General features: G+C 42.7%; 1 protein-coding gene and 1 long non-coding RNA gene across 5 annotated transcripts in view; both read right to left on the bottom strand.

The window, feature by feature from the left end:
• The window catches only part of LOC115475486, a 406,432-nt gene that overhangs the window by 318,151 nt on the left and 62,696 nt on the right, over window positions 1-25,585 (bottom strand). For 3 of the 4 annotated variants that reach the window (XM_030211244.1, XM_030211241.1, XM_030211243.1), the window contains one exon: window positions 23,677-24,908. The exons of the other annotated variant lie outside the window; for it this stretch is intronic. In XM_030211244.1, coding sequence (XP_030067104.1) covers window positions 24,895-24,908 — 14 coding nt within the window. In that variant the 3' untranslated portion in view covers window positions 23,677-24,894. Of the gene's footprint in view, window positions 1-23,676; window positions 24,909-25,585 lie in introns of those variants that run through there. 4 annotated transcript variants of the gene reach the window in all.
• On the bottom strand, window positions 3,711-19,477 carry LOC115475500. The gene is made up of 3 exons (XR_003943053.1): window positions 19,467-19,477; window positions 11,573-11,677; window positions 3,711-3,751 (listed from the first exon to the last, which is right to left on the bottom strand). It is a non-coding gene; the product is annotated as an uncharacterized LOC115475500 (long non-coding RNA).

The following is a 25,585-nucleotide window of genomic DNA, read 5'->3' as shown; positions in this document are numbered from 1 at the left end:
TTCAAAAATAACATACTGGAAGCCCAGACCAGATAGAGTCTATGCATTAAAAAGAGGAAAGATGGCCAAACGACAGTTGGCATGGTTAAAAAGTGAGGTGAAGGAAGCTATTAGAACTAAAAGAAAATCCTTCAGAAAATAGAAGAATCTGACTGAAAATAGGAAACAGCATAAAGAATGGCATTTTTTGCAAAATTAGCTAGGAGATGCGAATGAGCTCTTAGCTCATTTAAATCCTTACTGAAAGTTTAAATGACATTTTTCTTGCAATACCACAGTCAAGATTTTCATACACTCTGGGATGACAGCTGGTGAAAATAAAAAGCCTTTTGCCAGGAACAGAGTTCCCTTACATTTGTCTCCTGAGGGGAACTTCCACTCACAGATGGCCCAGTCAGCCTGGTTCCACACACCTCTGCATCAACACAGGGTTTAAAACGTTTTAAAAGCTCCCCTCCCCAAAGCCACACCCCTTTCCTGAGGTAAAGACTCAACCTGCTCATTCCCTCTCTACTCCCATTCCCCTCCATCACCACACTCTTACCCCACTGGCAAAGACAGTGAAATGATATTGTTAGCTGAGGGGAAAGTCCTTTCTCAGATACTGGCTGCAAAGCACTGCTCAGGGACTGCATCAGGTACTTTCCCAAAGTTGTCTTGTGCAGTTCACACTTATATACATAGGTGATCTTAGAATAGTGTAAACGCATGCTTCTGAGCTTCCCACTGCAATTCCGTTCCCAGCATAGAAAGGATGTGCTTTTGCTACATCAGCAGGAAACTAATCAGGCTGCAGAAACATAAGGATGTCAGATATATCTATCATGCCCTGGTACACAATCAGGCTTATTATCGAAAGTGATCACCGGCGATCTTCCGACCATAAATTGGGAGATGGCCGGCGATCTCACAAAACGGAGAAATCGGTATAATCGAAGCGGGTGTTTTTGACAACATCGCCGCTTTCCCGTCGCCGCGCCGGTCAAAGTTCAAGGGGGCATGTCGGCGGTGAAGCGAAGGCGGGACATGGGCGGGCATGGGCGTTGGCTACCAGATGGCCGGCTCTTGCGGATAATGGAAAAAAAAAAAGCAGCATTAATCAGTATTTCGCTGGGTTTACTTAGTCCTTTAATTTTCACGACCAACCCTCAAAAAGATACCCCAACTGACCAGATGACCACCGGAGGGAATGTGGGATGACCTCCCCATACTCCCCCAGTGGTAACCAACCCCCTCCCATACTAAAAAAATAAAAAAACTTTATTGCCAGCCTGTATGCCAGCCTCAAATGTAATACCCAGCTCCTGACAGCAGTATGCAAGTCCCTGGAGCAGTTTTTAATGGGTGCAGTGCACTTCAGGCAGGCAGACCCAGGTCCCCCCCCCCCCCCTACCTGTTACACTTGTGGTGCTAAGTGTTGAGCCCTCCAACCCCTCCCCCCCCCAAACCCACTGTACCTACATTTGGTGCCCCCCTTCACCCATAACGGCTATTGTAATGGTGTAGAGTTGTGAGGAGTGGGTTTGGGGGGGATTTGGGGGGGTGCAGCACCCAAGTAAGGGAGATATGCACCTGGGAGCTATTTGTGTATTTTTTAAATATTTTTAGAAGTGCCCCCTAGGGTGCCCGGTTGGTGTCCTGGCATGTCAGGGGGACCAGTGCACTACAAATGCTGGCTCCTCCCATGACCAAATACCTTGGATTTTGCCAGGTTTGAGATGGCCGGCATTTTTTTTCCATTATTGCTGAAAAACAAAACCGGCGATCTCAAACCCGGCGAACTCCGGCATTTGGCCGGGCTTAACCGTATTATCGAAAAAAAAGATAGCCGGTCATCTTTTTTGAAAATACGGTTCCGGCCAGCTGTTGCGCCACCGCCAAAATAGATCGCCGACGACCTATTTCGCCAGCGAAGTTCGATTATGCCCCTCAATGTCTGTATAGCAGATGGTGGTATCATGTGTTTCGCTATAAATCTGCAATGGAGCTGGGTGAGGCCAGCTGCAATGAGTTATATGTACTGACTTGATAAGGCTATCAGATTGTGAACGTACAGGGTCATGAATAGTTCAGGGTACTTGCACAATATTGCTAACTGTACAGGTATTATGGTGGAGGGCTTTCACACCAGAAGTCAGCTGGCACCATTCTGATCTTGGTACCTTCTGGGGCTGGAGCGAATTGTCTCTGGTGGGTAATAGAATGGGAGTTATCGTCATGATTATTATTACACTGTAGAACTGATACTAATAGGCTGGAAGGAGAGTTGTGATCTGGGTTAGCTGAACTAGCAGAAGAAACAGGAGACAACCTCTGCAGATACTCACAGGCAACACAACAGCAGAGGTGATACAGGGAAATGAAGACAAGCTACAGTTTGCCACTAAATTGGGCAATGCCACTGAATATCCAGTCTGACCAGCCATTTTTGAACCCGCTAAGCTAGCAACGAATTCCAGCGTTTAAGTGAAGAACTATTTTCTCCGATTCATTTTAAATTTACTAATTTGTAGCTTCATTGAGTGTCCCCTAGTCCTAGTATTTTTGGAAAGAGTAAACAAGCGATTCACGTCTACCTGTTCTACTCCAGTCAGCATTTTATATACCTCTATCATATCTCCCCTCAGCCTTTTTTCTCCAAGCTGGAAAGTCTTAGCCTTTTCAGCTTTTCCTCATAGGGAAGTCGTCCCATCCTCTTTATCATTTTCGTCACCCTTCTCTGTGCCTTTTCTAATTCCACTATATCTTTTTTGATATGTGATGACCAGAATTGTACACAATATAAAAGGTGCGGTCGCACCATGGAGTAATACAAAGGCATTATAACATGCTCGTTTTTATTTTCCTTTCCTAATAATACCTAACATTCTATTTTCTGTTCTTGCCGCCACAGCACACTGAGCAGAAAGTATCAAAGCATCAACAATGACTCTTAAATCCTTTTCCTGGTCAGTTACTCCTAACGCTGTACCTGCATCACATAGCTATAGTTCAGGTTCCTTATTCCCACATGCCTTCTGATTACTGGAGTGAAGGTGGGAAGGGGGATCAGAGCTGCTTCAGGGGGAGGATGGGAGGAGAGATCAGAATTATTTTGGGAGGCAGATAGGGTGATCAGAGCTCTTCGGAGGTAGAGGGATTGGAATGCTTGGCAAGTGGGAGGGGAGAAATTAGCTTTGGGGTTTGTGTACTCCATTTATATGGGTCCCAACTGAATATTGGCTGGGACCTGGATATTTAATGCCAGTGCCCCCACATGGCCCGACATTGAACATCCAGGCTAATTTAGCTGGCTGAATGTTGACTGGTGTGTGTCATCTGCAGATTTGGTCAAATTGGCCTTTGCTATCTTTCCCTGCCCAGACCCCTGAGTCACTCCTCTATTTACTCCTTTCCGTTGAAAACCTAGGTATTTATTCTTACTCTTAGTTTTCTATTTTTAATAGTTACAAATCCACATAAAGATATTGTCATGTTTCCTGTTACTCAAACACCTATATTGTTAATTGAAAGAAAAATAAATCATCTGTTTTGGTCTGTACGGATGGGAAACATATAACTACGAACTTTATATCTTCATTATATAGATGAACATAAGTACTTACCTAAATGATGAAAATTCAAGGTGCAGCTCCCCTGCTTTGCTAATATTTAGTGGCACAAGCTTTGTTGTCCCATCTGGGTTCTTCTGTACTCCAACAATTGCATAAGTTCAATCCAGCCTGATGCTCTAAAAAGTTCAATACCTAGACTGTGTGAAAATACACAAGGATGAGGAGTTACCCATGATTGCTTGCGTGGATCTGAGATGCATACATCTAAAATGAATTGTCAATAAGAATTATATGTGTGGTTGTTCCCCAGGTTTATATACCTATATTTGTGGCAGAGCGTGGGTTTTTTTTTTTAAAGAAGTTGTGAACTACAAGTACTATGAGGCAATAGGGCATGCAGTCACCAGCACCAAGCTTTAGGGAAGGAGACAGCAGAAAACCAGCTGTTTTAATCAAGGAGTCCTGTTCCAAAAGACCAGGTGCTCTCAGCTCCACTAATTAACTGTCTCTCCTTAAGGGTCCCTTTTACAAAGGCACGTAGGGGCCTACATGTGTCCAAAGTGCATCTCTTTGAAACTACTGTTTGGCTACTGAGTGTCCCTGGCAGTAATTAAATTTTTTACTTGCATCCTAAAGAGCATCAGAAAATAATTTATATTTTCTACCGCGTTGTGCTAACCAGGTGGTAATTGGTTGTGTGCGCGCTGACAATTACCTCCCAATTACTGCGTGATACCTTACCATTAAGTCCATGGGTGGCGGTAAGATCTCAGGCTAAAAATGGTTTTAATTTTGCCACGTGTACATTTTCGGCCAAAAAGACTTTTTTCCAGGCGTGCATCCAATGAACGCCTACACCAGCGCAAGACATTTTTCAGTGTACCTTAGTAAAAGGACCCCTAAGTGCTACGAGCTGACCTTAAGGTTTATTTTACTTCTTTGGTGAGGAGGGGAAAGATGTAAAGGGAAGAGAGGCAGCATTCCCTGAGTCTAGAAAGAGGCAGAGAAGGAAAGATGCTGCATTCTCTGGGTCTAGAAGAGTGGAATTCCAAGGACCTGTGGAGTGGCATAATGGAACTGGGCGCCCAAGCTTTCTTGAAGGAGTCCTCGCAGGACATCCTCGGGAAGGGGTGGGGAAACCCGTATTATCGAAACAAGATGGGTGTCCATCTTTTGTTTCGATAATACAGTCGGGGATGCCTAAATCTTACCATTTAGGTCGACCTTAGAGATGGTCGTCCTTAAAGATGGTTGTCCCCGGTTTTCGGCGACAATGAAAAACTGAGGACATCCATGTCAAAAACGACCAAATCCAAGCCATTTGGTCATGGGAGGAGCCAGCATTTTTTTTAGGGTGGGAGGGGGTTAGTGACCACTGGGGGACTCAGGGGAGGTCATCCCCGATTCTCTCTGGTGGTCATCTGGTCAGTTCAGGCACCTTTTTTTATTTATATATTTTACAATAATTTTTTCAAGCATACAATCTTGAAAGAAAGTGATATATATAATATAAATGCAGAAATCATAATGATATCATCAAATTTACAGAATTCACTCAAGTCCTCAGCTAGGATTCCAAGACTTAAAATAGAGGAGTCAAATTAACACAAATTAGAAAAAAAAAGTAAATAGCTATTCGCAAAGGATTATGGTGATATAATATTATGTTGACCCAGTTGTTGACTTAGAAGCAATTAGTTTGGAGAGCTGAGGTGGATCAGTAAAGTAATATTTAACATTATCAAGCCAAATAATACACTTACAGGAGTACCTAAAAAACAAAGTTTCCCCTGCTTGAACTACAGCCGATTTCATTATGAGAAATTGTTTCCTTTTCTTTTGTGTCTCTTTTGAGAAGTCTGGGAACAAGGGAATCCGCAAACCAAGAAATGGTTTCTCCTGATGCTTAAAAAACATCTGTTAGAGCCATTGCTTATCAGGAATTAGGGCCACAGTTGCATCCAAAGTCGCTGGTGTGGCCTGGTGAGTATCCAAGGTCTCAAGAAAGGCTGAAATATCCAAAATCTGTTGTATATTTTGTTTTGGAATTTTTTGAGGTTAGTTTCAGGTATACATAAACTCTCCAATAAATATCTCTTCAACATATCTCCAGGTTTTATCATTGGTATGTAGGGAAAATTAATGACATGTAAATTTTGATTCCTGGCATAGTTTTCTAAGTTCTCAGACTTAATTCTTAAGCTGGATACATCTTTCAAAAGTGAGAACTGAATATTCTCCAATTTCTTTACAGTTTGTTCAATTGTAGTTAGTCTAGGAGTCATTTTTTCAACCTCAGTTTTTTGTTTTTCAATCTTTTGCTCCAGCTCATTTATTAATAAGGAATGGTTAGTTGTAGCAGCTAGAAACATTTGTCTCAGTCGGGACATAAGATCCCACAGTGAATCCAATGTTACCTCCTTAGGCTTGATAGTGAGTTCTGCAGGAAATGTAAATTCTTGATCAGCTTTCCTCTCTCCAACCGCTTGTAGCTAACCCACCAATTCTATAGGCTGGCGAGTCTCTCCTGGAGGTAATAACCTCCCTTCTCTCGCTGCAATGAGCTGGATCTGAGTCCCTTTTGCCGTTGCTACCTCACCACTTTGGGCGGACGCCGACGCACCAGGAAGCAGGGAACTCGCCGCCATTGGTTGCGGGGGTGGAGCTCTCTGCTCGGGACTCAAAGTTGTTTCCAATTCGAGGGACGCCGATAGCTCCTCAAACCCCCCAGCGTCTTGCCTCGAAATGGTCCCGGAGTCCTCACCAGTCCTCCGCTGCATCAAGAACCGATCTATCGGTCCAGGAATATGGGAAGGGGTCTGGGGAACTCGGGCAGGCGCCCTTCCTCGACGCTTAGGCATCAATGCAGTAATGCGATAGTGCAGCAGCAAGTCACGTTAACGTGCAGCCATCTTGGAAATCTTAAGTAGTTCAGGCACCTTTTTGAGGCTTGTTCGCAAGAAAAAATGGTCCATTTTCCATTATCGGCCGAGGACGCCCATGTGTTAATCATGCCCCAGTCCTGCCTTCGCTATGCTTCCGACACGCCCCTGGGAACTTTGGTCGTCCCCGCGATGGAAAGCAGTTGAGGACGCCCACAATCGGCTTTCGATTATGCTGATTTGGGTGATCCTGGGAGAAGGACGCCCATCTCCCGATTTGTGTCGAAAGATGGGCGCCCTTCTCTTTCAAAAATAAGCCTGTAAGTCTCCTTCTCAGTGCCAGTTTTTTGGGGGGTTCTAGTAGGATCCCCAAGAGGCACTGAGGCTTATTTTCAAAGCACGTAGCCTCCCAAAGTTCCATAGAAACCTATGGAACTTAGCCTCCCAAAGTGCTTTGAAAATATGCCTCACTGTAACCTGGGATAAGAGCATAGAAGGGTCCCACAGCCAAGAGCTAAGATAGAGACACGTTGGTATGGGAAATATGCTGCTGAAGGTCTCCTAAGGGTATGGACACTGTCAGGGTGCAAAGAGAAGTTAATTGCCCTGTGGAAACTGTCTATGCCCTGATATGTTAGTCTTGCTTCTGCAGCCACTACCGCAGCCGGAGAGCTCAGATATGAAGGCAAGAAAGGGGTTATATATGTTTTTCATTCACTTCAAGAAAAATGAGGCTCAATTAAATTGTTTTGAGAAAAGAAGGATGAGGGGTGCAGCTTGCAAGGTAAGAAAGTGAAAACCCCTAAGGAATATCATCAGCAATTTTAGTTCTGAGGTGGGGTTTGAGAAGGAAGTTAAGTAGCTGGCCATGTACAGGGATTTCCGATACTGGGAAATAAAGGGTTCCTGTGTCATAACCTCTGTACAAATAATGGTTTCAAAGGGAAATGTGTTGAGAGTTGATAAATCAATTTACATATTATATATAAGTACTTATTTTTTTGAATCTGGGGCAATGGAGATCTATTCAAGTATGGCCAATATTCAATGTCAATAGCAGACTTATTATCTGCCATAATTAGAGCAGCATTATATGCAGTCTAACATTGACTATCGACAACGTCAGATAACTTTTGGGTCTGTCCCAGCTCTGTCCCCGAAGTGCTCGGGTACTAACTGGGTAATGTCATGGTGGTCTGTTTGAATACTTATCGGCAATATCTAGGTAAGTGCTGGTGTAAATCCAGGTAGAGCCCAGTCACTGGATAAGTCCCACTTGATATTGACAGTATTATTATTATTATATCTATCCCTAGCTGAGAAAGGAATTTTTAAAGAGATTTACTGGGATAATGTGGGCTGACTAGACATTGTATTCCTCTAGACATTGTATTCCTCTAATGCATAGAACACATACATGTAGACACTTTAAAAAGAGAAGCTCCAGTGAACTCTGGTGGATCCTCTTCAACTTCCATCCCGCTTTCTGTTGGCGTGCCTCAGGGTTCTGTCCTTGGACCCCTCCTTTTCTCCATCTATACCTCTTCCCTTGGTACCCTGATTTAATCCCATGGCTTTCAATACCATCTTTACGCTGACGACTCTCAGATCTACATCTCCACCCCTGAAATCTCAACCTTGATCCAGAACAAAATCTCAGCCTGCTTGTCCGACATTGCTGCTTGGATGTCTCAACGCCATCTAAAGCTCAACATGACCAAAACTGAACTTCTCATTTTTCCTCCTAAACCCACCTCCCCTCTTCCCCCTTTCTCTATCTCTGTTAATGGCTCTCACATCCTCCCTGTCTCCTCGGCTCATAACCTTGGAGTTATCTATGATTCCTCTCTCTCCTTCTCTGCACATATTCAACAGATTGCCAAAATTCTGCGGCATGACTTATTTTCCGCCAGAATCGTTATACCCATACTAGCCCACTCCTCAAGTCGCTGCACTGGCTCTCTGTCCGCTTCCGCATTCAGTTTAAACTTCTCGTACTGACCTTTAAATGCATCCACTCTGCAGCCCCCCATTACCTCTCCACTCTCATCTCTCCCTACATTCCTCCCCGTGAACTCCGCTCACTGGACAAATCTCTCTTATCGTCCCCCTTCTCCTCCACCGCTAACTCCAGGTTTCGTTCCTTTTCCCTCGCGGCAACTTATGACTGGAATAGACTTCCTGAACCTGTACGTCTAGCTCCATCTCTACCTGTTTTCAAATCTATGCTGAAAACCTACCTTTTCACTGCTGCTTTTAGCTCCTAGCCAGTACTCAATTGCCCTCCCCTTGTCCCTTCCTTCCATCTCACCCATTACTTCCCTCACTTGTAACTGACTTGTCTGTCTGTACTATTTAGATTGTAAGCTCTTTTGAGCAGGGACTGTCTCTTTGTATCAGGTGCTGAGAGCTGCGTGCATCTGGTAGCGCTATACAAATGCTAATAATAATAATAATAATAATAATAATAACATGCTTATAACAGAGAAGTGGACCAGTATATATGCAACTGATTATATACAGTATCTCTATTGATTAATTTGTCTTTTAATCATTTTTAGCTTCTCAAATTAAGGGCCTGATATTCAGCTCGCAGTAATCAGTGTTTTGCTGACTGCCAATGGTTTTACTCCCAAAAGTTCAATTCTGGAGCATGTCTGGGTTTGCAGAGCCAGATAACACATAGCTGGTTCAGTTCGATATTCAGCACTTATTTAGCTGTTACCACATAAAGATAGGATTGACTTTAATGCTGCCCCATTTATGTAATTAATCTGGCCTGTTAAGTTCTGAATATCAGCACTTAACCTGCCAAGTGCCAATTCCGTACCCAGAATGCTCCCTAAATAGCTCGTTTTCAGTTTTTTGCTTACTGGCTATTTTCAGTTGCAGTAACAGGTTATGACACTGAAAAATAGGTATGGCCAATATTCAATGTCTATAGCAGACTTATTATCTGGCTATAATTAGGGCAGTCCCACTTGATATCGACAGGATTATTATTATATCTATCCCAAGCTGAAAAAGGAATTTTTAAAGAGATTTACTGGGATAAAGTGGGCTGACTAGACATTGTATTCTTCTAATGCATAGAATACATACATGTAGACACTTTAAAAAGAGAAGCTCCTGTGAGCATGCTTATAACAGAGAAGTGGACCAGTATATATGCAACTGGTTATATATTATTATTTTATTTATTTGTTGCATTTGTATCCCACATTTTCCCACCTATTTGCAGGCTCAATGTGGCTTACATTATTCCATAATGGTGATCGCCATTTCCGGAATGAAAAATGCAAAATGGTATTGCATTAGGTTCATAAGTGACAGAGAAGGGCATAATCGAACGGGGCCGGCCATCTATATGGCAGGCCATCTATTTAGTTGGTGCCGTAAAGAGCTGGCCACAACCGTATTATCGAAAAAGATGGACGGCCATCTTTTGTTTCGATAATACGGTTGGGGCCGGCCAAATGTCAGAGAATGCCAGGTTTGAGATGGCCGGCATCGGTTTTCGCCGATAATGGAAACCAAAACCGGCCATCTCAAACCCGGCCAAATCCAAGGCATTTGGTCATGGGAGGGGCCAGCATTTGTAGTGCACTGGCCCCCCTAACATGCCAGGACACCAACTGGGCACCCTAGGGGGCACTGCAGTGGACTTTAGAAAAAGGTCCCAGGTGCATAGCTCCCTTACCTTGGGTGCTGAGCCCCAACCCCCCTCCAAAACCCACAAATGTACACCACTACCATAGCCCTTAGGGAAAAAGGGGGGCACCTGCATGTGGGTACAGTGGGTTTCGGGTGGGTTTTGGAGGGCTCCCATTTACCACCACAAGTGTAACAGGGTGGGGGTGAGCGGGTTCGCCTGCATGAAGTGCACTGCAGTACCCCCTAAAACTGCTCCAGGGACCTGCATACTGCTGTCAGGGAGCTGAGTATGACATTTCAGGCTGGCATAGAGGTTGGCAAAAAATGTTTTTTGTTTTTTTAATGTTGGGAGGGGGTTGGTGACCACTGGGGGAGTACGAGGAGGTCATCCCCGATTCCCTCCGGTGGTCATCTGTTGAGTTGGGACACCTTTTTGAGGCTTGGTCCTAAATATAAATGGACCAAGTAAAGTCGGCCAATGCTCATCAGAGCCGGCCTTCTTTTTTTCCATTATCGGCTGAAGCCGGCCATCTCGTGAGCATGCCCCCGTCCCGCCTTCGGTACACTGCCTACACACCCCCTTGAAGTTTGGCCAGCCCTGCGATGGAAAGCAATTGAAGCTGGCCAAACTTGACTTTCGATTATAAGCAGGAGAGTGACTTAAGCTGTCAAGTATGGAGAATTCATTTCCAGAATAAGAAATAAAGTGGTATTGCGTTAAAGTTCATTAGTGACTAAGTAAATTAAGCAGTCAAGTATAGAGAGTTTGGTATACAGTATCTCTATTGATTAATTTGTTTGATTAATTTTATTGATTAATTTATTTGATCAATTTGTCTTTTAATCATTTTTAGCTCTCAAATTAAAGGCCTGATATTCAGCTCAAGGTGATCAGTGTTTTGCTGACTGCCAATGGTTTTACTCCCAAAAGTTCAAAAGTTAAGTGACTCTGGGCAAGTCACTTAACCCTCCATTGCCCGAGGTACAAATAAGTACTTGTATAAAATATGTAAGCCGCATTGAGCCTGCCAAGAGTGGGAAAGCGAGGGGTACAAATGTAACAAAACAAAAAAAATTCTGGAGCATGTCTGGGTTTGCAGAGCCAGCTAACACATAGCTGGTTGAGTTTGATATTCAGCACTTATTTAGCTGTTACCACATAGAGATAGGATTGACTTTTATGCTGCCCCATTTATGTAATTAATCTGGCCTGTTAAGTTCTGAATATCAGCACTTAACCTGCCAAGTGCCAATTCTGCACCCAGAATGCTCCCGAAATAGCTCGTTTTCAGTTTTTTGCTTACTGGTTATTTTCAGTTGCAGTAACGGGTTGTGCCTCTGAAAATGAGTGGTTAACCCCAAACAGTTGATGTAACCAGACAGGAGCCATTTCTGGCTGGGATGAATCACTTTGAATATCAACCCCTATGTAATTACAACATATTATGGCAGAAGATATGTTTAACCACAGTAAATACTTACATTCTGGATAAGAGTTTCACGTCACCCTTGCAAAACACTGATAGGGATCCATTCTCCAATACTTTCACTGATAATGTATTAATGCTGAAATCTTCAACATTAGTACTGAATGAATAAAAAAGAACAGACTTAAAACAAGGATTTGCAAACTTTCATGTGTTTCCAACCAATTTTATAAAATCTTTGCAAAGGTAAAGGATGTAAATTTTCAGTTTCAGAAATTAAACTTCCTGGCTTTTAAAAGCCAATTTTCCATTTAATCCCAGCCACGAGAACTGCTTCCAGTTAACCTGACCTACTGTTGAAGCTTCATTTTGATGTCAATTCTACGTTATTTTGCATGTTTCTTTCGGTACTATTTTCTCTTCATTCCAATTTTTTCCTTGGCCCGTGCTAGGGATAGAAGAGGCCTGAGACTGTATCATTAATTACAATGGCCCCAAGTAGGACAGGGATAAAGCACTGACTGAATCTTTACTGCTTTGCTGCATTGTCTCCTAATATCTAGCTAGATCTGAGAAAAGCAGGTAGGACATCCGAATCACAAGCAATTTATTGAATTCTTATTACCCGTTCGTCAAAGGGTCACTGGGAACTGACACATATGTGTACATTCTTTAATATTTAGCAGCAACGTTGTGAAATTGTCTTCCTTATGCTCTCTGGAACATCATTCTATGAGTTTTCCTCCACTGCTCTTTATTGTATTTTTTACCATGCTGAGTATTTCTTTGAATACTTGTTTAGTTTTCCTGTCAAGTTATTGGAGTTATTTTCTGCATTTTGTGTGTATATTATTTTATTGCCAACCTCTGAGTTTAAAAACTTAAATGTGATGCAGTTGTAAGGATGTTCAGGGCCAGAGTTTGGTTGGAGCACTGGTGGACTCAGCTGCACCTGTTTACACATATATATTTCCTCCTGCCTCTGAGCGGTTGAAAATGTGTGCTGATCTATTTAACTTGTGGTTTGTGCAAGATTTGTGCTAATGTTTTATAAAGACACATAAATTCTTAATCTGTGTCCACATGACCTCCCCATCTTGGCAGCTGTGGGTGGCGCGGGGGTTGATGTGCATGGGGGGGGGGGTTGTTGATTTGCTTCAGGTGGGGGAGGGGGTGTTTGATGTGCTTCGGGGGGAGGGGGTGTTTGATGTGCCGGGGGAGCTTGGGTGATGCACCGAGGGGGGGGGTTCTGTGGTGTCGCGCTTGTAGTTTTTCGGTGTGCCGCTACCTACCACTGCTCCGAAGTGGCAGGTAGCGGCGCACTGACAGCTGATTCCCAAACGGGGAGGAGCGTGTTTCCCTACTTTTCCCCCTGCCTGGGAATCAGCTGTGAGTGACATCATCCTGGCTACAGAGCCTAGCTCAGCAACTCCAGGAGCCACGGACACAGGCAGTCCCACATTAGAACGTTGGTGGTGAGAATTATTATATAGGATGATGATTAACTAAGCACATAATATTTCTTGTTGAAATTCAAATCGACTTCTAAGAAAACTTCAAAAATATGCAGGGGGTTACTTGAAATGCAAGTCATTCTAAAATAAAACCCAGAATAATCTTTCAGAGTATGCGCTGCTTATTATACTCTAAAATAACCAAACATGTTTTATACACTGACTGCATGATCAATACTTGTGCAAAAATCTTGATAGTGTTGTAGAATTTTCACTCACTCTAATGGGGAAAAAGGCATCAAGAGAGGGTCAAACAAAACTTTTTTCAATTCCAGGTTGAGAATATCCAAGTTATTCATAAAAACTACAAAAAAAGTCAACAGATTAAGTTTACAGTTTAGGATAATAGACCAAAGCAATAGAGAGAGAGAGAGAGAGAGAGAGAGAGAGAGAGAGAGTGAGTCACTTCTGAGGACATCAACACAACTGGAACTCTGCACTGCTTAAAGGACAAGAAACTTTGGAGTAAATATTGATATTGAGATGTTCCTGCCTACTTAAATCCCAATCAGTGGATGTCCCAGGATATTGAGTGACACCCGCACAGGGCCACTGACTATTCCCTCTGACCGCCATGGCACTGGGTGGTCCATGGGCAGAGACAGGGAGGATTTGGCACCCCTGCTGGCAGGACTGTAGGTGGAGGACTCCCACACAGCTTAGAGAGATCAGTGATGCTGAACGTTAGCTCTGATCATTGCAGCAGTGTCTGGTTAGTGGCAGAGTGGTTCAGGATGGAGTTGGGGCTGAACGAAACGTTATCCTGGCACCGCTAATATTCACTGCCGGCACCTGGATACATCTCTGGTGCACGTAGCAGGTGCACGTTAAGTGGCTTTCTACGCATGTAGGTCAATGGCTGGAGATAAGGTCTCAGACCCAAAATGGATGTGCGCCAATTTTTATTTTGCCCAATGCCCATTTTTGGCAAAACTTTTAAAACGGCCTTTTTTTACAGGCGCACTGAAAAATGGATCTGCACGCCCAAAACATGTGCCTACACAAGTGCAGTCCATTTTTCAGTGCACCTTAGTAAAAGGACCCCTGTGAGGGGGGGGGGGGGGGGAGGGTTTGCCACCGAATGCAAACTTTGACATTTTTTAATGAATTCCAAGGAACTTTTCTTTCTTTCTTTCTTTCTTTCTTTCTTTCTTTCTTTCTTTCTTTCTTTCTTTCTTTCTTTTGTACTTACAGTTTTCCACTTTTTTCGCATCACATTCACCATTCACAGGAGCAGATAAAGCAAACAGACCCAAGAAAATGGCCAAACTCCACATTTTCAACATCTTTGGTTTTACTTTCTGGACACTGCAGCAGCCGGTTGGAGATAAAGGTGGGGGGGGGGGGGACCTATCAAAATTGTATTAAGCTAACATCATAGGATTGCCAGCTGGTTCCAGATTTTCATAACAACCTCATCTACAATATTAACAAGGAAAAGAGAGCTTCAAGAATATACTGGTAATGGAGTAAAACCATTACTGGAAACTCTTTGTGATAGTGATAGAGAGAAATTATGTTATTATTCTTTAATGGTCAATTATTGCCATAATAGAATTCACACTTAGGGCTCCTTTTACAAAGCCCTGTAGTGATTGCCATGCAATAATTGTGATGAAACCCATAGGAATTGAATGTGCTTTGTCACATTTGCCACACCGGGAATCACTTCACAAAATTTCACCTTCTAACTTTAGGTGACCTTGCTTGAATTGACCCCAAAGTGGAAATGGTGTGCACTATGAGGAAATACAAATCACTATTTCAGAAACAGTGTAAAATCTTTGCCAGCAGTGAAAGCACCACAGATACACGAACCATGAGAAGTACTACACATGCAGAAATCACTGTGCCTGTGAAAATGAGTACACAAAGTCAGAGAAAGGGTGTGTACCATGATGAGAAACTGGCAGACTGACAAAATGGCCGGAAAAATATGAAATTTTCCACAACATCATGGAAAATAATATGATGCAAGAATTTTGAAGCTTTTGAAAGGGATAGAGAGATGGATTATAAATAGAAAAATTAACATGATTTATTTCACAATTCCATTTCATTCTAGTTTTAGTAGATTCATTAAAACAGCATTTCAACATAGCTGAAGCCAAGTCAGCCATCAGTGAACTGTTTGACTCAAATATTTATAGCAAAATAATCTGCATCTTCTTTCCTTTCTGTCAAGCACCAATATCTTTGAGCTCTTGAAAGTCCCATCCGCAAAGGACATGACTGGAAAAATTACAAAAGTGAATTATTATGCACTATACAATGGTCTGACTACAAAGGGCCTGCACCAGCTCCAGTTGATTCAGAATGCAGCAGCAAGACTCATAGAAGGTTGCAAGCGACGTGACCACATCACACCATTTTTGCAAAAACTTCATTGGCTACCACTACAATACAGGGCTAAATTTAAAACTCTATGTCTGATCTTCAAGGCCCTGAAAGGAAACAGCCCCGAGTATCTGAAGAATAGGATGATCCTCCACACACCGCCAAGGACACTAAGGTCCTCCCAAGGACTTTCACTAACTACACACTCTCCAAAAGGCATTACACGATGTGGTACCCGCAAGCTAGCCTTCTCCGGAGTAGCCCCCACACTCTGGAATGCATTGCCTGAAAGGCTCCGCTAAACACAAGACTACCTCTACTTCAGGAAGCAGGTGAAAGCTTGGCTCTTCAACCAAGCCTTTAATGGAAGAAGTAACTAACTTGTTAGTCTCACTCATACACACACACACACAAGGATTGACTCGGGCTGCACATACTGCAGCGGGACATGTTTATCCACTCCTACCCTAGCTGAGATAATATTTAACCATCTGTCTGACCTCACGTGCAACTTTCTTCAAATCAATCACCTTCCTTTCTTACTCATCTATATGTTACAACCTTGCCTTACCCTTCACTACCAATTGTTATTATTTTTTATTTTTCTTACATTTGTAAACCGTGCTGTCCCACTCATAGCAGGTTCAATGCAGCTTACATATTATATACAGGTACTTATTTGTATCTGGGGCAATAGAGGGTTAAGTGACTTGCCCAGAGTCACAAGGAGCTGCCTGTGCCTGCAGTGGGAATGTTCTAGTACATATTGTGTTGTCATTGCAAGTAGTATACCATTCTGATTCTAATGTTGTATTACCACGTGGTGTTCAAAATATTCTGCTTCCAACAACTGCTGCTGTAAATCACACTTGTTTATTCTTACTTTTATTAAGAGGACCTCAGATCTTCCCAGCTTGGCTGTTCTATTCAGAACTCTTTTGCATAATACTTTCTTACATGCGCTCAAGCTGTTTTCTGGAAGTATTTATTATCACCGGTCCTATATTTGCTATCAAATTCTTTCAGAGGTCAGGATTCTAAATCACTGAAAAAAACTCCCACTCGGAGAAAAACCAGTGATTCCTGCCCTCTGAAACACAGCTTCCCCTTGTGTCAAGCAGAATATTTTCTGCAACTGATTCTGTCCTACATTTACATTTAAATAGGGTTAAATGCAGTGCTCAATCTCACAGCTTTTTGTTTGTAGGATCTCTATTCTCCCCAAACATAAACAGTCTGTACTTAGCTTCAGGGTATTCCGTGAACCGCCAGCTACAAGCTGTTCCGTGAACCACCAGCTACAAGCTGCATGTCACTGCTTCTTTCCTCTTTCCCATTATGGTGTATTCTGATTCCTTCTGTCCCTTCAACAAGAACGTCTCGTTTCGCTGCTCTCACTGCTGCGTCAGGAAGGAAACACTATCTCTGACATCCTCCTTGCATTTTTTCAAAATGGCCGCGGTTTTTGTAACAAACGCTCGAGCTTGTTCTTATCCAATCAGCTATTCCATTATATTTAAAGGGCTATTGCTTTCACTTCTAGTACTTGAAAATCAACTTTCTAGAAAAACGCTTTCCATTCTACATTTTTATTTAAACCATATGGTTCTATTGTGTTGTACTGGTAAATTAGCTTTTGTTCTTTTTGCCATAATTTTGATTTTATGGCAAAAAGAACAAAAGCTGTGTTTCAGAGGGCAGGAATCACTGGTTTTTCTCCGAGTGGGAGTTTTTTTCAGTGATTTAGAATCCTGACCTCTGAAAGAATTTGATAGCAAATATAGGACCGGTGATAATAAATACTTCCAGAAAACAGCTTGAGCGCATGTAAGAAAGTATTATGCAAAAGAGTTCTGAATAGAACAGCCAAGCTGGGAAGATCTGAGGTCCTCTTAATAAAAGTAAGAATAAACAAGTGTGATTTACAGCAGCAGTTGTTGGAAGCAGAATATTTTGAACACCACGTGGTAATACAACATTAGAATCAGAATATTTCACCAGTGGTCCCTATTTAGGCATTATTGTGGTTTAACACAAAGTAGTATACCATGCCATACTTTGTATTGTTTGAATATTTTTACTTCTCTAATTGCCTACTACTCATGTTTGATCTATTCTTACTGTGAATTCCTTTTTAAAAGGCGGTAAATAAACATAATGGAATCCTGTTCAGAAGGAAGGGATCCTCAGAAGTTTAGCGGAGATTGGGTGGCAGAGCCGGTGTGTGTGTGTGTGGGGGGGGGGGGGGGGGGCAGGGCTGGTGGTTAGGAGGCGGGGCTAGTGCTGGGCAGACTTCTATGGTCTGTGCTGTGAGGATGGCAGATACTAATCAAGAAACAAAAAATTAGCAAATCTGTTTAGAGCAATAAATTAAGAAACTTGTAAATAAATGCTCTAAACAACAACAAATATGTCACTGGTGTATATGTAAAAGGTAATATCTTAGAAGATATTAAATAAAGGCCTCACAAGCCTAGGGTACCAACTCAGTGGATACACCTATAAGGGCTTACATCATAGGCCAACCACCACCTCCGAAAAAACCTGCAGAATGTAATCACTGTGTCCATCTGCAGTAAAAAACGGAGGGTGGTGTAATAGTAAATACCTACACAATATGCACAAGTAATATCTTAAATATGTATTATCGGAAAGATAATAATCAAGACAATAGGAGCTATATCATGGGAACATCATTCGGGACAGTCTGAACTGCAAAAGATGAAGTATTTAGCTTCAATCAAAAGGCAGATAGTTCACATCCATATGGCATCTCGAATCTTGAATGATAGCGAAGAAGCTTCAAAATGTTCCTACGAAGTATGGTTAGAAAGGCACTCTCAATCACTCTCAACAGTTGTAGAATTCTCGCTGTTTCGTTGCTTCATCAGGAGAGGATATGCATAAACATTTATCTTCCATATTGCATACAAAACAAGTCAAAATGGTGAATGCTTATAAAGACACTCCGACGGGTGCACATTTTAATGAATTGACATCACTTCCTGCAAAGTCTGATCTCGAGACAATCAATTAAAGGTGTTTAATCCTCAATCAATTAAAATGTTAGTAAAAAAACTTCCCATTCCATTGGGCCATTCAGACCATTGGGAAATGTTGTATGTAAATGATATATCCATCTTTGTTCTTTTTGGTGTAAAACCCTGGAAATATCACCTCGTCTACTGTTATCCTGTATTTGCTCAATCACTGTACAGCATAGCTGATCAAACATATGTTTTTCATGAATGCAGCGTTTTATACTTTAACAAGACTGATGAAAACAGGAAGCTTGAAAAAGAATGGCCTGGATTGCTCAGGTTCAGATTCACCCAATATAAATAGTGAGGATAGTGTACTCAGGAAAGTCTGTGCAAATAAAAACTTAACTTTGCAGGCTACGTCAATGCAAAATAATTCTCAATTACGTATTTATTTATTTGTGACATTTTTACCCCACATTCGCTCGAGAGTAACACAGGTTCAATGTAGCTTACATAACAAACAAATGATTATAAATGATATATATTAAAAACTATATAAACAGTGTAACCATAGTCCTCCTTCCACGTGGGGGCCAGGACTAACCCTGCTTAGTTTTAGCTGTCTCCATCCAAGGTATGGGATCCAAACCACCTCTCCTCTGTCAGGCACTCGTCCCGGTCTGGCTGCTCTCCGGCTGGCCTGAGCCTTTTTCCTGCTCACGGCAGGGACACACAAAAACTCAGCATTCTCATAGTTTCTTGAAAACATAGGTTTTTATTTTCTCAAACCCCTTTTCTTCAATGCAGCCTTCGTCTTCACTTAGTTTCATCACCAACAATGAAAGATTCAGTTCAGGTTTTCACATTCACCTTCTCAACACAGTTCAATCTTAATTCAGAATACCACAAAGCAGTAAATCCTTGCTTTGTTCCCAATTGTAGCATAACCCTCACAGGCACTATCTTCTAGCCTCAGATAGTTAATGGGTTAGCTTTCTCCACCAGCTGCTTCCCCACTGTATGATTTTCTCCTCTCCAACTGTCCACAGTTTAGGCCATACTGACGCCACAAAACCCTTTACCTTTCCTGCTGGAGTCTGAGCAAGACTACTACTACTACTAGTACTACTACTTATCATTTCTATAGCGCTACAAGGCATACGCAGCGCTGCACACCATACACAAAAAGACAGTCCCTGCTCAAAGAGCTTACAATCTAGATAAGACATGAGACAGACAGAACAATTAAGGGTAGGGGAATAAAGAGGTGAGGATAAAGGATAGGGCAAAAGTGAGGGTACTGAGTAAGAGAGTCATGGTTAGGAAAGACCTGAGACCTCCATGTACTTCTCCTCCCCCTCTTCCCCTACTTCCTCTTTATCCTATTCCATGTCTTCCTCCGTCCATGGTTCCCCCAGCTCCTGCTCATTCCCTTGATCAGAACTCATTTCCCAATCATTCACTCCTCCCTCCATTTCCTGAGAGTCCTTTGAGATTGTGTTTGGCTGTTTTCCAGTGTTTTCAGTATTAGATTACCCAAGTGGATACACTGCCCATACTGTATATTAAAGTGAGTCCTGCTGGTCTCCCAGTGGTTTCTGGGGATGGTAGTTTCTTCCCCTAACTAGTGGTTTCACTGGCGTTTTGGCCACTAGAAGGCGAACCTTTTGTCTAGAAGGAATTCTCCGAGGACAAGCAGGCTGCTTGTTACATAAGTACATAAGTACATAAGTAGTGCCATACTGGGAAAGACCAAAGGTCCATCTAGCCCAGCATCCTGTCACCGACAGTGGCCAATCCAGGTCAAGGGCACCTGGCACGCTCCCCAAACATAAAAACATTCCAGACAAGTTATACCTAAAAATGCGGAATTTTTCCAAGTCCATTTAATAGCGGTCTATGGACTTGTCCTTTAGGAATCTATCTAACCCCTTTTTAAACTCCGTCAAGCTAACCGCCCGTACCACGTTCTCCGGCAACGAATTCCAGAGTCTAATTACACGTTGGATGAAGAAAAATTTTCTCCGATTCGTTTTAAATTTACCACACTGTAGCTTCAACTCATGCCCTCTAGTCCTAGTATTTTTGGATAGCGTGAACAGTCGCTTCACATCCACCCGATCCATTCCACTCATTATTTTATACACTTCTATCATATCTCCCCTCAGCCGTCTCTTCTCCAAGCTGAAAAGCCCTAGCCTTCTCAGCCTCTCTTCATAGGAAAGTCGTCCCATCCCCACTATCATTTTCGTCGCCCTTCGCTGTACCTTTTCCAATTCTACTATATCTTTTTTGTTCTCACTGATGGGTGACGTCCGCCTCAGCCCCTCCAATCGGAATCTTCACTAGCAAAAGCCTTTGCTAGCCCTCGCGCGCCGATGTGCACCGCGCATGTGCGGCCATCTTCCCGCCCAAAACCGGCTCGTGCCGGCCAGTCTTCTTTTCTCCGCGCTCGGTACGGTTGTGTTTTGCCGTTCGTGCCCCGAAAAGTCGACCTCGCGCGTCGTTTTCGACTCGTTTCTGTGAGAAACTTAGAAATTGTTTCGGAAAGACCTCTTTTGGTTTTTCCCTTCCTGTAGTTCGAGTTTTTTCGCCCCGGTAAGTTTTCTTTCGTCGTCGGGGTAGGCCTTACTTAGGCCCCGGTCGAAATTTCCTTTCCTCTATTTTTCTGGTGCCAAATTTCACCATTTCGACTTTTGATCTCGCCGGCGTGATTTTTCCGCCCATGACATCGAAGCCTTCCAGCGGCTTCAAGAAGTGCACCCAGTGCGCCCGGGTAATCTCGCTCACTGACAGGCACGCTTCGTGTCTTCGGTGTCTGGGGGCCGAGCACCGCCCTCAGGCCTGTAGTCTGTGTTCCCTTTTACAGAAGCGGACTCAGGTAGCGAGGTTAGCCCAGTGGAACTTTTTGTTCTCGGGCTCTTCGTCGGCATCGGCACCGGGGGTATCGAGTGCATCGACGTCTTCAGCGTCCAGACCTTCATCCTCGGCCGCCAGTGCATCGAGTGCATCAAGGCATCGACCCTCTGCATCGGCGCTGAGACATCGGACGACTGTATCGACGTCGGTGGTACCGGGACCTCGTCTGCTGATGTCGTCGGACGGTGGTGCTTCGTCTGGAGTGCAGGTGAGGGCTGTCCATTCCCCTGCTGGTGGCGGTGAGCCTTCGGGTGGGTCTCCCCCTACCCTGAGGGCTCCTGCGGTACAGCCCCCCCGAGATCGACTCTCTTCGGTCTCGGCCCCGAGGAAGAGACGGCTGGATTCTACGTCCTCCTCGTCGGTGTCGGGAAGCGCCGGTGACGTGCTTCGCAAAAAATCTAAGAAGCATCGACACCGGTCTCCTTCCCGTGTCGGCACCGACGCCTATAGGGATATTGTAGGCATGTACATGGTTAACGCGCATACATGAGTAACACATGTTAAAAATGTTAACGCGCCTATAATGCTGCTTAGTAAGCAGGGCCCTAAGTTCAAAATAACTAAGGGGAAAATGCCTCAGAAAGGTCGTAGTAATACTGCACCCTATGGACTGGTCTGTGCTATGCCGATTAAAGCAATACTCATTCAGATCACGTTCTATCACAATTTTTATTTTGCATTCTTTATAAAAAAAAAAAATAGCGCACTTATCTTTCCATCACGCTCAACCTTTAAAGAGTACTCAATTTCACCACCAGGCTTCTTCAGGGACACAACGCTTCATCACTGGTGCTGAAACAGGTCCAGTCTGGAAATTGAGTGTGCTATGAAAGTTAAAAGTGTTATGGAAAGAAAAGTTGGGCCGGCAGTAGTCCCAGAAGAGTGAGAGGTAAGTCTGCGTTGGGCTTACCACCGCTCTGTAATAGGGACCATAACTTTCCAATGAAACCTTTTCCTTTCATTCAGCACTGAGGATAATCACAAATCTATTTTCTCGTCCCACTCAGGCACACTTTCTGGTCACAGATTTTGAGAAATAAATCAGCTTTTGCCAACAGATTGGGAATTCTCTTGAGCACAGCAAAAAGTCAGTAGAGAGACTGACTCTCCCAGTTACATTTGTTTTCCTACAGGATAAAGATGCACTTTTGTTAGTGTTTTTTTTCAATCATCTAATCTGGATGTTCTGGGAGGTATAATTTCTTTGTTCCCAGATATATGTATAAGGACACAGAAAAGAAGGCAAAATTTCAGTTAAAATATCCATGTAAATGTATTGTGGTATATGAAAATATTAAAGGTTGAAGGTAAAGTTGTTGCCAGCTGGACTATTTTGATTGCTTAGGTATATCAGTATTAGACGGTATTTGATTTTTGACTGAGTTGGTCTTACCCAATATTATTTAAACAGTTTCTACTGTAGTCCTGTTCCTTTGGCATTTCCTACTATCTTGTCCCCTCTCTACATGCAAATCTCTCTCATGAATATTCATTGTGGATATCCTGAAAAGCTAAATGGCTGGGGTGACTCCAGGTCCAGATTTGGGAACCACTGGACCACAGTCTTCCTGCTGGGAGGCCAAATGGAAGGAACCTGAATCGGAGCCTGAAGGTAGTAAATTATTCTTTCTTTTTTCCTTTGTGGTTTTTACATTTGGAGAAAGTCTGGAGTAGGACTAGGTGACGTTATTTCTTGCCTGCATGTAGATGTAGCAGCAATCACAGCTAAACATGTGGTGATAGGTAGGCAGTCTGGGACAGGGCCTGACCCTAACTAAAAGGCATTTCCTTTGGGTATTTCAATATAAATAAGTTCAAGTTAAAAGACAACTTACTGAACATTTTTGTTTATACATATGGAACTTTTTTCCTTAAGCATTGTTAGAACTTGTGTTAAACTCCATAGATAGAAAAGAGGCCAGGGATGGGCTGAGTTCTCTCCAAGTGACCTTGACATAGACTGACCAAAGGGGTTAAGTGAAGGTCACTGAATAGATGCAAGGATATAAGTTTTATTTGAAAAAACAGAGATTTTGTGCCTGCAGGAACCTAAGGATTTACATAGAGAGGTATTCACGATCACTCAGTTCACACCAATGGGCTGACGATCCTTTACACTGCAAAGCTCTTCTCTTGAGGTGGTAATAAATGCAGCCTTGTCATTGGCAGTTGGACAGCTAGCCACTCCTCCAACCTGCCCACGGTATGCCTACCTCTCACTCTTATCCACATTAGACAACTAGTGTAGATTTTTGTATTGCATTGCTAGTTTGAAGACATGGTAGATGTTGGCTTAGGTCTACGTTAATATCTACTATGTGGTAAAACAGAAACTGGCTGCTTTATACAGCTTAGTACAAGACACCTTTAGATTAGATGCTTTATAGTAGCAGAGAGACATGGAATGTGATGCAAGTAATTATTATTTTAATGAAAGAATGAATACAGTACAGGCATTAAGCAATAAGAAAACAATTATTTACAATATGAAAATAACACTGGGGTCCTTTTACCAAGACACAGTAACAGATTTAGCAGGTGCTAAATGATAATATACCTGTTATATTCCTATGGGCATCTTATCATTTAGCGCACACTAATTGTTAATACACAATAAATCTGTTAGCGTGCCTTAGTGAACGTTTTAATGATTTTCAGAAGGTAGGATGAGAATACAATGCCAAAACACAGAAAATATATCTGAAAGGTGATTACAAAGATATAATGACCCATTTCTAGCTTTGATCTTGTTCCAAAAACGGCTTATGAGATTGTGCCAGTAAATATGTGTATTGCAGGTTAAGTGGTGGTTCATCTCGGTCTTCTTCTAATTTGGAAATGGTTTTATTAAGGGGTTTGAATCTTTGGAGTCACAGCCTTATATGGAAGCTGACTCCTAGCAGTAGAATTGCAAGACTACAGCTACTGGATCAGTGTTGTCAGTTTGAAACTGGAGCCAATGGGTCAGGAGTGGAAAGGGGACCACTCAACTCCTATCCCACTAGACACCAGAGATCAGAACCTGGTAAGTGATTGTGGGGTCCAGAGGGCAGCAGTTGATGGATTGTGAACAGAGTGGGGAGTTTGGATATGTGATCATGAGGGATTTTAAAGAGGGGATCAGATCAAGTAGCTAGGGGAGAGTGAAACAGTGGGGTTGGGGAACAGGACTTGGACATGGAATTGGGGAGGGGAGAGGTATTGAAAAGGAAGCCAGGGAGAATTGGCACTGCTCAGATTTTGATTGTCTCAGGCTGCCTGGTTAAGTGCTGGCGTATATTGGAAGCTGACCTGCTCAGTGTTGTGTAAGAGGGTCTGAAGCTTCTCCTCCCCACTTAAATCACATTGAATATCAACCCCTTTATTTTTGATATGTTAGATTTTGCAAGTATTTGAAAAGAAAGATGCTTGCTCATGAAATGCCTTTGATCACTGTCCTTAAGCATTCAGGAAACTTTAAGAAATTAGACACCATTAGCATTAAAGAAGTTTCACTTTTTCTTTAATTTGATTCACTCTTGTTTCTAACCCTATAATTGCACAGTTAGGTAAGATAAAAGTAATCAACATTTTGCAGGTTTTCAGCCAGAAAGATTCCTTCCTTCATTCGCTGTTCAGGCTTCTCAACAACCAAGGTCTGGAAGAAATAAAATAAAATGATGAAATGAAGATGATTCAAAAATATATTTTGCTCTATTTGGGAGTCAGATGCAGTTCTATAAAGATGTGGCAACAATTCTATAATGGCTTAATAATGTACCTAAACCATTATATAATACTAAGTGAAAGACGAGTTGGCCTGCCAAATTTTAGGTGCAATCAATTAAGTAAGATCAATGACTAGCATAACTATGTATCCCTAGGGGGACCATTAAACACATGTAACCATAGTATTCCATATACCTAGTGGCTTGAGGTATATATTGAACAGAATAGGTGACAGCAACTAATTAAGAAACTGCAGACGGCTCAAAATACAGCGGCCAGATTGGTTTGTGGAAAATCCAAGTTTGAGAGTGCCACGCCCCTCCTAAAGACACTACATTGGCTCCCTCACAAACATCGTATCACCTTTAAACTCTGCTCTCTAGTTCACCAAATCCTATACAGTGAAGTACCTGGCTATATGATTGATCTCATCAACCTACCGCTTCGGAATACGTTCCGACTCTCCCGTTCATATCTTTCCCTTCATTATCCAAACTGCAATGGCATCAAGTACAAGTCTACGTATGCTACCTCCTTCTCTTTCATTAGCACTCAGCTTTGGAATTCTTTGTCGAGGACCATAAAAACCATCACAGATCATCTAAC

Source organism: Microcaecilia unicolor, chromosome 8 (genome assembly GCF_901765095.1).
Source record: "Microcaecilia unicolor chromosome 8, aMicUni1.1, whole genome shotgun sequence".
NCBI lineage: Eukaryota > Metazoa > Chordata > Amphibia > Gymnophiona > Siphonopidae > Microcaecilia > Microcaecilia unicolor.
Note: the sequence above shows the minus strand (reverse complement) of the source record. Positions and strands in the feature narration are given on the sequence as shown.